This window comes from Hesperophylax consimilis, chromosome 1 (assembly GCF_061612785.1).
Source record: "Hesperophylax consimilis isolate HC1 chromosome 1, BYU_Hcon_1.0, whole genome shotgun sequence".
NCBI classification, from domain to species: Eukaryota; Metazoa; Arthropoda; class Insecta; order Trichoptera; family Limnephilidae; genus Hesperophylax; species Hesperophylax consimilis.
The window spans coordinates 28,157,153-28,169,471 of NC_142836.1; the positions used below are offsets into that span (position 1 = coordinate 28,157,153).

Here is a 12,319-nt window from a genome sequence, read left to right on the forward strand (position 1 = left end):
AGTTGATCGTGAAATTGTTATCAAGAAGATAGGATTTTACTGACATACTGTTGATGATAGGTCTCGTAATCCGGGATTTGGTTCTATTATTAAAACATTTTTTAAGTTGTTCTTATAATCAACAATAAGTATATTATGGTCACTAAGTGGATCATCAATATTCGATATAGTAGTCTGAATGTTTTGCCTATTTGATAAGATGTGATCTATTAAGGTGCAGCTTGTATCAGTGACTCTCGTGGGAAATGTTTTGTTATGTATTGAAAAATTGTAAGATTGTAAGATGTTGCAAAAATTTAATGAAGAGTGTGTGGATATGGATATGTCAATGTTAAAGTCTCCGAATATTAATGTATCTTGTCTACTTTCGTTCAGTATTTTTTCTAGATGTATTAGAAAATCCTGCATATTTGTGTTGGGTTTTCGATAGATAGCATAGATGTTAACTGGTTTCCTATCACTGCTACTAAGCGTTATACCTAAAAAGGAATTTTCATTTGAGAAATTTTCAATAATTGCACACTTCATAGTATCAATCACATATATTGAAAAGTCATTGAACAAGGAATCGATTCTGTCAAAAATCATCAAATAGTCCGAAATTCATTCGAAACTACAGCCGTCACGTCATTGATCAGAATTCATTTGACAACGTAGATCGATTCCTAACTCCGAGAAATGTCAAAAATATCTCTGATGGCTTGTTAAACGAAATTTTATCTTAAGGTTATGTATGTTTTTATGTAAAAGATGGAATTGGCCCAATATATAAATATTACATTCGATATTGTTTTAAGTATATAATATTTCTTTAGAATTGGAAGTAGGCACGAAACTTATTTGTATTATTTATTCAGTTTAAATGTACCTACCTCGATCCTGCCCATCACTAATATCTATGCATTATTTTATCCGATTTTATCTATGGGTTGAGAGCAACGGAGACAAACGGATGTCAAATTGATCGAAATGAGTGTAGCCGTGTTGTATTTTGCAAAAATAAAATATTAAGTTGAATGCAAACACCCGAGAATCCATATAATAGCTTAATTTAACCATGGATCTCCCACAGCCTCCACAAGGTTGATCCTAATGATCTTAATCAAAACGAAGTTATCTCAATACAAAATGTTTCAATTGTGCTTTACAAAAATGATTTTAATTTTTCAGATACTGATCTTCGAAACATCATAGACAAGCTAGCTCAGTTTGTTGCTCGAAATGGCCCAGAATTTGAACAAATGACGAAGTCGAAACAAAAAAATAATCCAAAGTTTAGCTTTCTGTATGGAGGAGAGTATTTTAATTACTATCAATACAAAGTGACCACAGAGCAAGCAAGTACGTATAACTGTCTTTCTCTTGCACAAATCTTTGTCTTCGAATTAGCCATGTTATTTTAGGATAAGATTGGTAAATCATGTAATTCCCACTCAGTCAATATTTTTTCTTTTGTTTGGAGGATGCGCCTTGCCATTGAATATTTTGTTTTAAATTTACCAAACCCCAACTAAACCAAGCATTTATCTAAATTGTGAAGTATAATGAGTAAAACCTACATTCCGAAATCATAAAAAAATTTATTTAGTCATTGATGTTAACCATAATCCAATACACGAAACTGAATGTAAGATATGTTAAGCCACTGTCAAAATTTTATGATCATCAGCAGTGACGTCAAGGAGTTCAACTCTCACTAGCGCAAGCTAGTGAGAGTTGAACTCCTTGACAAATGTTCACCACTGGATGCAGTCTCTCGCCATTCGCCTCCTGTCCTCCGTTCCTCCCGTCTTTACGCCATCAATCACATCTTGCCTCTGGGTAGCTTCCACTTTATGATAACTTTTGGCGTCTCACCATCTGGCATTCTTTGAGACCTTCAGAACGGTATAATTGTCTCATGATCTGTGAGGTTTTCAAGTTAATGATTTGTCTTTATCCTGCATCTCTGTCAAAAGGCTGGCAATAAAATAGAATAATTCTGTGCTTGTTATTGCAAATACAAATTTAGGTCATGTAATACCGCAATAATCTTAATTTTGCGTATTATTTACCAAGCCTGTGGTAGAAGATACAAAGCTAATGAGTACCTAGCCATAGTTATATTAGCTTAATGTGAAACTGCACTACTGTCCCAAGTGCTCCCCACCGTCTGGAGCCAATGAGACTACGGCATCCCCAATCGAGGTATTTTGTGGGGCTGAGGGTAGAAGGGAGCGGGAGGTGATGGGGACTAGCAAGGTGGGGAAGTACCCGGCTATTTAGATCTGTTCACCAAACACGGCAAAAGCCATTTCAAGCAACGTTTCAATTCTGAAAGGTGTTCTTACACACGATACTGAGAGTATCTTCCACTCTGGAATGTGCCGTAAGTAAAGTAAATATTATTTTAAATGAGCAATTTGTGAAATAAAACAAATTAATCAAATAAAATTTAATTGCGCACGCCGGGATTTGAACCCGCAATCTCCAGCTTTCTAGTCACGAGCCTTACCCCTCGACCACAGGGGCCGTCTACGTCGTGTGTATAATATGAATTTATTTTAACTTTTAGTACTAAAACAGTCTTCCAACCGTGAGGAGAGTGGCTACAGCAGTAGTCATGGTGGATTCTCTTCCACCGAGGGAAATGGAGGTGGTGGTTGGGGCGTAAGGGGCAGTGAGGGGGGAGGAACCTCCACCCTCCCGGTTCCCCCTCCCCCTCCGCAGCTCATAGTCTCCAACACAATGTCTCCTGCAGTACTGGTGATAAATGCCCAGCAAGCGGTGCTGAATGAACAGATCAAGCAATCTCAGGCCAATTTAAATGCGCAGCATTCGGTGAGAAATAGTTATAACATATATTATCATTTCTAGCTTGTGGAACCCCAACGCTCCATATGGCGCATCCACATTATTCTGTTGAACGTCAACATGCACTACAGCACATTCACATTATTCCGTTGAACGCCAACACACCATATGGCGCATCCGCATCATTCCGTTGAACTCCAACACGACCCTATGGTGCCGATTCTGAACGGTCATATTCTCAAGGGATTTTGAGTCTTAAGTATATTTGTACAATCTGAAAAAAAAAGTTATTTTCTGGGCAAATTAATAATACTACATTTAAAATATTCTCGTTAAATAATTCTGTCACCGATATCACAGTTTGCCGCCCTTACTTTCATATTACTGTACTTACCATATTAGATGAATTGTTGTTCTGTGAAGTATTACTCATATCCCGCATTACGCCAGAAAGATAAAATAAATAATGCTGTTTATCATATTGTTTGAAGAGAAAATATTTTATGAAAGTGAGCACCTACTTCTTGATATAAACCTTTGTTATCTTAGGGATGATGTTAATGATGCAAGTCATTTGAAAGTCCTGATATTTTGAGGTTCTGAAGCAAATCATTGAAATTTATACATCGATGTAGTTTATATTATTTATAGTCATGTTACTCGCCTCACTAATCTCTTGTAAGAAACCTTTTTTCTGAAACTACAATGATGTTCATGTTCTATTATTTGATATAGATGCACTTCTAGGCCGGGCGACAAGTGGTGACTTATGTTCATTTAAGTGACTTTCCTAGTAGTTTTTGGAACAAGATCTGCATTTTATTCAACCGGCAATAATCCCTGAATACCTCTTCATCCCCATTTAAGTGCCTTTTTATAAATGTTTTGTAGGAACCATCTTCTATTATTGGTAGTACTGGACTTCTTCTTTTTCAATATCGGTGCTACAGCAACATGTCATCGTCTCCTCTTGTAATATCGTTTGCTGTATTGTATTAATTGCTGAAGACAGACTGGCAAAGACAGGTCCGAAAATGACGCTTGAAGACATATCATTAACTGCATGTGGCGTTTGTGACTTGCCGTTGCCGTTTTCTTCAAAAGTCTCTGCCTTAAATTTAAACATTTTACTTCTATAAGTACTTGGGTACTGATGCTAGGTGAAATTTTTTTTTTTAAATTCAATTATTATATTTGTTACAAATATAAATGTTGCTGAGCACCCTTTTGAAGTTTATCATATTGTTTGCGGGGTAAGAGGGGACTGATGGGAGGTGTGCATAAATACACTCAAAGAATCCTCTTTAAAATGGTTTTCCTCTATGTGTTTCTTGCTTAATGTCTTTGAAATGCCAATTTTAGATCTTTTTGTGGTACATATTACGAATCCACAGCTAAAAAATAATGTCTTTTTCATCTTTGGGATAGTACACGTTACGATGATATTATTTTCAGTCATTGATACAACAGCAGCAAACACAGATAGAAGAGACGGTGGCCAAGGCTCAGACTGAAATGATTCAGCGACTAGCAACGGAGGCTAACATTTCTCTGACTGATTTTGATAATATTCTTCAGCCTATTATAGAGTCCTGCACTAAAGATAGCATATCTACAGGTAATTAATCCATTATCAATACATATATTTGAATTTATTTTTTCTTTAGTTAATAAACTTGAAACAAATATTGACAATATTGATGACCTTATTGATCACCATAGACATCCAAATTAGTGTTGGGTAGGACACAATATCAGGATGAGTTTGTATGAGGTACTCAAATACTGAAATGAGGTGTTCAATTCAATTCAATTTAATTATTAATTTTAAAAACATTACAAAATTGTTTATTTTAATTAGTTTTCACATACATTTGTTATGGAAAATTCTTACATAAATATAGACAGTGGGTATATCAAGTGCGTTATTCACATAATCCCTCACCTCCTCGGCCCCCCCTATCCTCACTCATCCCAACTCTCCCTCAAAGCCCCTCCTTTGGGAGCAGTTGGGACTCTTGCGCGGTGTTCACATAAAAATAATAAACCCCTCCCTTCACCACCCCTTACCGTCAGTCAACCCTCCCCGTGAGAATGGTATACCTACGCCACTGGATTTCTCTTACGCTGTGTTCAAATGGTCGATGTGCAATACATCGACCACCTCACAGCTCTGGTACAAAAATGTCCCATACCCAAAACATAGTGTTGTAATGCCAATACACCCACCACCTCACCATCTCATTTGCAGTAGTACAAAGAAAAAGAGTTGGGACAAATACTTGGGTGGTGGGACATTTTGCATTTGTGTATGGGACATATGTAGTGCATGTTGTATGAGGTATCAGGGAAAGGGGAACAAATGAAGTTGCGCGGAGTGGACGTGGCCGTTCCTTTCTCTAATTTGTGAAAAATTAATCTGACAGTATACGAGCAAATCGCCCTGTAATATCACTATTTAGTCCTCAAAAATAAAATCTGCTTACTAGTCTAATAACAATAATGGTAATAACAGTAATTGAGTTGTTTTAATTTAAAATAAGTTAATCCTTTCTTCTCTCTAAATAAGAATCCAATGGAGCTTTAAATTGGTTTATATTAGTAGAATCGATGTCATGTTGTGTCTTCACATTGCCAGTCTTTTAAAGTTCTTGGTATTTTTGTAAATCGTCTCTGTACTTTTTCTGTTAGATCTATATAAAAAATATCTAAGTTTATATGTTGATTTTTGTTTAGGTAAGGGCTGGATCTTAAACCATGCAACAACTTACGATGCTGGAGCAGTCATTGCCCAATATCTTCTCAAGAAGCTGACAACTAATGGCTCAACATTTACTCAAAAACTTCACATTATCTACTTGGTGAATGACGTTTTACACCACTGGTAAGTGTCAACTTGATCAATGAACAGGTTGTTTTCATGTAATCTTTAATCAATAATAATATAGCACAATTGCCCCCATCTTTGATAACATTCAGAAGTAATAAACATAATCCAATATCTGATTGCAATTAGATTGTAAAAAGATATTCCCTTTCACTAACCTTTACCAATTGAATTTCTAAAAAATGTAATGTATGTACCTATAAGTTTTAATAAGACACGGTTTTTACTTTTTTATAAATTCATTTTGCAGCGCTCGTAAAAATGCAGATGACCTGAAAAAAAACCTGGAAAATGTGGTTGTTCCGATGTTTTGTAATGCAAGTATAGGTAATGACTAATGACATGTGTTTCTGTTGTCCTGGGGAATACACTTGAATTCCTGCTGCTCTCTTTGTCTTACATCAAGCGTTCATGATAGCACTCATCATGATCAGGATCTCATGACCCATTATGTGTATTTCATATTTTATACATTCCATATTTTCTGCTATAACCTCCGATATATTTTATTTTTAGCAATTACAGAGGATCAGGAAACTAAACTGAACAAGTTACTCAAGCTATGGGAATCAAAAAGTAATTACTTTGATTCTTCAGTCATAGAAAAGATGAAAAGTCCAACAACTTCGTATCAAGAGTATCAGGCCAATTTGATTTCTTTGTACGCTAATCTTATTACACCACTCACTCAGGCCACTAAGTCCACTTTCGAGAAGTAAGTGGTATTGAACATTGTCTTAAATCATGTATAACATTGAATGACTCTATTCTTAGTGAATGTTTCTTTTACAGTTACCAGAAGCAGCACCAAGCTTTTGTGACACACACTTTACAGCAAATACAGCAGCTAGAAATGCAGAAGCAAGTGTTGAACAGTCAGATGAGCAATAACACTCCTGACCCAACTAGTAATGCGAATGCTTCTCAGAATAATATTTCTATTCAAACCCAACAGCAGAATGTTCACTTTGGCTCCAACAACTTTACAGAACAAAATTTTAATCAACAGAGTGGACAATTTCAAAATAATCAATCTATGACTTTTGAACCACCCGAGTTTTGCAGTACCAATAATCAACCCTTGTTCCCGATGATTGATCAATCGAGCTCCAATAATTATGGAACACCCAATGGTTCACAGGGAAGCAACAATGAGAATAACTTGTATGACTTTGAACAAAATTATCACATCATGAATAGCAATTTATCATTGAATGATCACGGCGATGAATCAACGCCGTCTGTTCCTTCCATTAATTTATCACTGCCACCTCCGGGATTCTTCAATGAGAAAATTCCACCGGGATTTGGAAATGGGCTTCCGGACCTGTCAAAGCCGCCCCCGGGTTTTGCCAATGTACCAGAAGTTTGTCCAGAAGATCTGATGCCGTCTGTTCCTTATTTCGAATTGCCCGCTGGTCTTATGGTACCCTTAATAATGGTAAGATAAGTTCTTCATATGTTCCAAGATGCCTATCAAATAATTGGAACTGGGGCAAAATTGATTACTATCTTATTAATCTACTCAAGACATTGCATAGTATTATTATTATACTTTGACCAAAAATTAGATGTAAATTTGAATGCATTTGAATATTTATTTTCAGCTGGAAGACTCTGATTACAAACCCTTAGATCCAGAATCCATCAGATTACCTCCCCCCGCTCCCCCATCTGATCGTCTACTCGCTGCAGTGAAAGCCTTTTACGCCAAACCCAACCACACAAGGCCCCAAGACAGGTAAGTCCTCATTGCATCAATAATTTCTTGTTCATATTGTTGTACTCTAAAGAATGGTCTAAATGTACTCATTTTCGGTATTTCAGTGAAGGGTGGGAGAAATTAGGACTCTATGAATATTATAGAGCTAAAAATGCTGTTCGAAAACAGAAAGAAGATGATATTAAAAACGGCCTGCGGGAAAAATCACGTTCTCCAACACCAATTAAATATGACATATTGAACGTAAGATCTCCTCCAGCAAGAAGATACAGGTTGTTATTCCTTTGTTATTGAAGTAAAAACCCCTTTTTACTTCTGCTGCGAGTTACATTTAAATTAAAATTTTATTTTACAGGTCTAAAAGTCGTAGTCCAAGTCGCGAGCGATCCAAGTCTAAATCTCCTCCTCCCATCCGAATCTCGTCTCCAGAGAGAGGGGGACGCAGGAGTCGCATCTCGCGGCGCTCCCCAACACCGCCATCTTCCTCTCCACCGCCCAGCTTCATGTCAGTACAGTATAATACATATAATATTATATACAGCACTATACATATGTTGAAGGTAAACACTAAGAACTTTATTGTAATTATTGTACACAGGTCAACACCGTCGTCCTTTGCCAATCCGAATGAGCTGTCAGAGTTGGACCCATCTAACAAGGGCCATCAGATGTTGCGGAGAATGGGGTGGGGTCAGGGAGGTTTGGGCTCCGCGGGACAAGGTATTGCAGCTCCCATTAATGCTGGAGCAGTGCGGGACAGGCAAGATCAATATAAGGGTAGGTCTCTATTGGCTACCATGAGTATTATCCCATTCATGATGTCAATGGTGTGGTGCAAATTGCCGATAATATACCTCATCAGATTGCTTTAAAAGGGGATGTGTCCTGTATAATAATAATATATGAAACTGCATACATTTTTGTAGTGATTAAAGCCCTTTATCAGACCTTGACCGCTACTTTAAAATGTTACCCTTTTATTTTCAGGCGTTGGAGTCAATTTGAATGATCCCTATGAAAATTTCAGAAAAAACAAAGGTGCTGCTTTTATCACGAGGATGAAAGAAAGAGCATTAGAAAGAGCGTAGAATATTTTTTACATTATTTGTGTTGTTCACATTAAGCACCCTCTGACTTCAAAAATCTTACTTTTATTTTTGTAGAATAATAATAATGGAAGTCTTATATTAATATGTATACATATTTTTAGTCTTCAAATAAAAATGATCATTTAAAAATTATCTTTTACATAAAACAATTTCATTTATTTATTTATTACCAAATTTGTAAAAGGTACTCATGCCCAAAATAAAAATATTTGGTGCACACGAGTCTCTTCACTTTCGAGTTGCAGCTATGCACTGGGCGTTGGAGAGGGGGCGAGCGAATAGGTTTATACAATGCACATAGTAAAAAGAAATGTAGGTGTAGTCAACTGAATATTTTACTTACATTATGAAGACAATTTTATACATCTTTGTTAGTGAAGTAAAACCTCCAAGGTGATTATTTCATAAATAGCAGGCAACATCAAACCTATTACATTTCTTGACAAATTATGTTGTTTTTTTAATTATTTTTTTTCTAAGTTTAGTAAGATTTTTTGCAAGCGACAACATATTACTATTTTATCATAATTTATGTCTTCGCATTATTTAATTTAAAATAACAAAATGCATAATTAAGTTGATTTATGTAGTCTCTTCAAAGTTCAAAGTTATCTTCATAATTTGATTGTATTTCTGCTAAATTATCCAAACAATTCTTAAAATCATCAACTTCAAGTCCATCGTCTTTGAACTTGTGCATTTTCCCTATTTTAATTCTGGCAGCTTCTCTACGAAGACTTTCCAATGTTTCAAACATGAAGTTTCCATTGTGAAGTCCCGATATAACTGGAACACTTTCAGCTGTTTCATTATTAACAAATTCCTTTACGAATCCATTTTTGTTCAAATCTTTGCTGAAAATCTTAGGATATGGTGTCTTTATTTCCAATCCATCAGGAAACACCATCACATTACTTGCCGATGCAAAGTTATTGCACTGAAAGTAAAACTGAAACATTTCTTGTACACTTGTGCAGTTATAGGCAGCCATACTCAATTGTTGCTTTGCGCTATGAACTGGTTTCTTCAATTTATCTTCCGGTATGCCCCTGACTGTGATATGTTGGAACACCTTGTCATTAGAGACTTTGCAACTAGGGGTTATTGTTGTCCAAAGAGGAGAATTATTACGATCCAAGTGATCTATCAAGAAATCTTTTTCTTTTAGATTAAATGGAAGACCCAAACTGGCTGCTGCCATTTTTCTTCCGTATCCTGTCATGTCTGCACAAATGTCTGATAAACTATATTCATTGCCTTTCTGGCGGTATTTCAATGAAATGGTATCAATAGCAGAGGCCAGTATGGCTGATGACTGATAATAGCACTCGGAATTGTAGTTCAGATTGTAAAATTGCCTTTTGAAGCCTGGTTTGCGCCACCCCTTTTCACCGCAACACATGGGGACAAACAGGGAGGCATTCTCAAATAGACTTTCATAACATTGTACAAGGTTTATTAATCTCGACGAGTCTTTTAAATTGGATAACTCTCTTTGTTTTTGATCGATAGGATTGTTGTCAGTAAAGTGTGAAGCTATCAGTGGGATAGCAAATATAGTTTTATTGGAATATTCATCATTAAGGTGCTGGATACATTGGGTGGCGAGACCTCCAAAGCCATCTGTGGAGTCTAGAAGGACTTGGAATCCCTGGATACTATCACATTCCTCAGCATAGTGACGGATGTTATCGCACAATGTTTCATAAAACTGTTCAGTCTTCCAAATGTTTATTCCAGCATTGTAGGTTTCAAACGTAACCTGAAAAAGTTAAACATAACTCATCATTCATCAATAGTTCTTTTATAAAAGTGATGGGTGCTACAGACCATTCAATTTGGTTGAGCGGTTGCATCAATCTAGTTGAGTTGAACTGTGTGGAGATGCGTTATACGCGATAAGGGGGCGTGGCTGTCAAGTTGAACGGTTATACTGCCAGAGCATCCAACCGAGTTGAACCAACTTCAGTCTGCCTAGGAAGCCATTGTGCGTAGTTGTTTGTTAGTGCACATTTAAAGAATAAAAATAAATAAACTGACAGGCATGACTAATGATGGTGAAGTTTTGATGGAGATCCCCAGAGGAGCTACTGATTAATTTGAACCAACCATCGCGTGGTCTGTATGCAACAAACAACGTTTGAACCAGCCAAATTGAGTGGTCTATAGGGAGTTAATATAATAAGAAGAATTAAATATAATACAAAAACAAAAGATTAATCTTACGTCTTCATTATTGTGTTGGTATTCATTAACAATGTTGACAGTCCTCTGATGAAACCTTGGGTATAAATAATCCGTCCAAGTGGAAACATTCTTTTCGAAATCAAAATCTTCACTAAGATCAGGGATGTTTTCTCCAACGTTATCAATAAACTTGAGGTATTCGTTTTTTTCTATGATCGGCTCTACTTTCCTTTCAACTCTGTCCCATAATATATCCTCTTCTGCATTTGTTATACTCAAACCAGATTCTGGAAGGGTTTTCAAGCTCCCCTTGAGATCAGCCAGCAATAATCTGGGAGTGTACGTGATTTTATTATCAATAGTCTGACCTTCTCGATATAAAACATCGTGATTGATTTGAGAAGATTTTTGACCGGTGTAGTCAAACCCCAATTCTTGAACATTCCAAAAGTGAGCTCCGACAAAATTGGCATAGTGTCCAAACTGAAGCGAAATAATTTCTCGTGTTGTCCCCATTGTAGTAAAGAACGAATGTATTTTGTTATTGAAAGCACCCGAGCACGTATATCATAGGAAATGCTTAATTTTATAAACGTAACACACCCACTGTAGTAAATAAATATTACATTGCTGTAACTAAAAGTTGATAAGCTAAATTCTGTACATTAAAAATATACAGAGCATTGACGTTACATGATACAGAAGAGTAAATAATAAAATTTGTTTCCACGAGGTTAATTTTTTCGACGCTTTCGTGACGGATCTGTCAAAACAGAATTTTGAATCTCGAAGTTTCTGACAGTGTTGCCAACGGATCTCGGCCTAATGTCGCCGTTTTTCAAACATTTAGTAGCCGAATTTCAGTTGCAGTAATTCGAATGAACTCGCATAAATTCTGCCCACATATTCCCCACAAATATTCTACGTGAGCTTGATTCCCCCTTTTATTATTCGAAATCCATGGGGGGGGGGGGGGGGTTAGAGAATTTCTGTAAAACATAATTCCCCACAAAAATAATTCAAAATGAGTACTCCCCACAAAATATTTGAAATCCATTGTTACAGAACTTCGCTGGAAAAAATTCCGCACAGCCAAAAATATCATATGTGATTCCCCACAATTTTTAAATCCATGGGGGGGATGGCTACGGAATTCCATTTCGAAAAATTCCTCACATTTTTCCATTAAAATTAAAAAATTTCATTTCAAATATTTATTATTTGTAATTTGGCTGATTTAAATAACTTGTCTCTGAGGTAGCCTAATCGGCGACCAGTCGCCTTTTAGATTTTTTCGTCGCCGATTCTCGTTCTGAGTAGCCTAAATGGCGATAAATCGCCTTCGTTGGCAACACTGGTTTCTGACATTGTCGTACTTCTGGCTGTGCACGCGAATGTTTTTCAGTCGTGGTAATAATTACTGTAAAACCGGGGCAAATAGCTTTTCTTCTTCAGCCTATGCGATCTGGTTACCGAGCAAGGTTCATAGAAAATATATAACGATAAACAAGCCCTCGGCAACGGTGAAAATAATTATTTTGTTTGATTGGGTTCAGAATAGCGATGGGCGGAATCGATGAATCATCGATGGTTTACTCGATCTTTTTTACCATTCGAAAT

At 36.5% G+C, this 12,319-nt stretch overlaps 2 protein-coding genes across 2 annotated transcripts; one reads left to right on the plus strand and one right to left on the minus strand.

Moving 5' to 3' along the window:
- The first annotated feature begins 937 nt into the window (after positions 1–937).
- Positions 938–8,644, plus strand: scaf6 (SR-related CTD associated factor 6). Its single transcript, XM_089637503.1, has 13 exons — positions 938–1,082; positions 1,171–1,341; positions 2,555–2,820; positions 4,249–4,411; positions 5,530–5,677; positions 5,931–6,007; positions 6,197–6,395; positions 6,473–7,121; positions 7,288–7,421; positions 7,508–7,675; positions 7,759–7,908; positions 8,002–8,180; positions 8,391–8,644. The coding sequence occupies exons 1-13, from the start codon at positions 1,058–1,060 to the stop codon at positions 8,489–8,491; spliced, it is 2,430 nt and encodes an 809-aa protein (XP_089493629.1). The 5' UTR covers positions 938–1,057; the 3' UTR covers positions 8,492–8,644.
- A 240-nt stretch (positions 8,645–8,884) lies between these two features.
- On the minus strand, positions 8,885–11,498 carry mst (misato mitochondrial distribution and morphology regulator). The gene is made up of 2 exons (XM_089637508.1): positions 10,739–11,498; positions 8,885–10,274 (listed from the first exon to the last, which is right to left on the minus strand). The coding sequence occupies exons 1-2, from the start codon at positions 11,213–11,215 to the stop codon at positions 9,108–9,110; spliced, it is 1,644 nt and encodes a 547-aa protein (XP_089493634.1). The 5' UTR covers positions 11,216–11,498; the 3' UTR covers positions 8,885–9,107.
- Between the last annotated feature and the right edge of the window lie 821 nt (positions 11,499–12,319).

Bases quoted from the DNA above. Each gene is read 5' to 3' on its own strand.
- mst (XM_089637508.1), bottom strand. From the start codon at position 11,215: ATGGGGACAACACGAGAAATTATTTCGCTTCAGTTTGGACACTATGCC. The intron at 10,275-10,738 runs GTAAGATTAATC...TAACTTTTTCAG, and splicing joins ACCAACACAATAATGAAGAC to GTTACGTTTGAAACCTACAA.
- scaf6 (XM_089637503.1), top strand. From the start codon at position 1,058: ATGGATCTCCCACAGCCTCCACAAG. The intron at 5,678-5,930 runs GTAAGTGTCAAC...TTCATTTTGCAG, and splicing joins AATGACGTTTTACACCACTG to CGCTCGTAAAAATGCAGATG. The intron at 7,676-7,758 runs GTTGTTATTCCT...TTTATTTTACAG, and splicing joins CCTCCAGCAAGAAGATACAG to GTCTAAAAGTCGTAGTCCAA.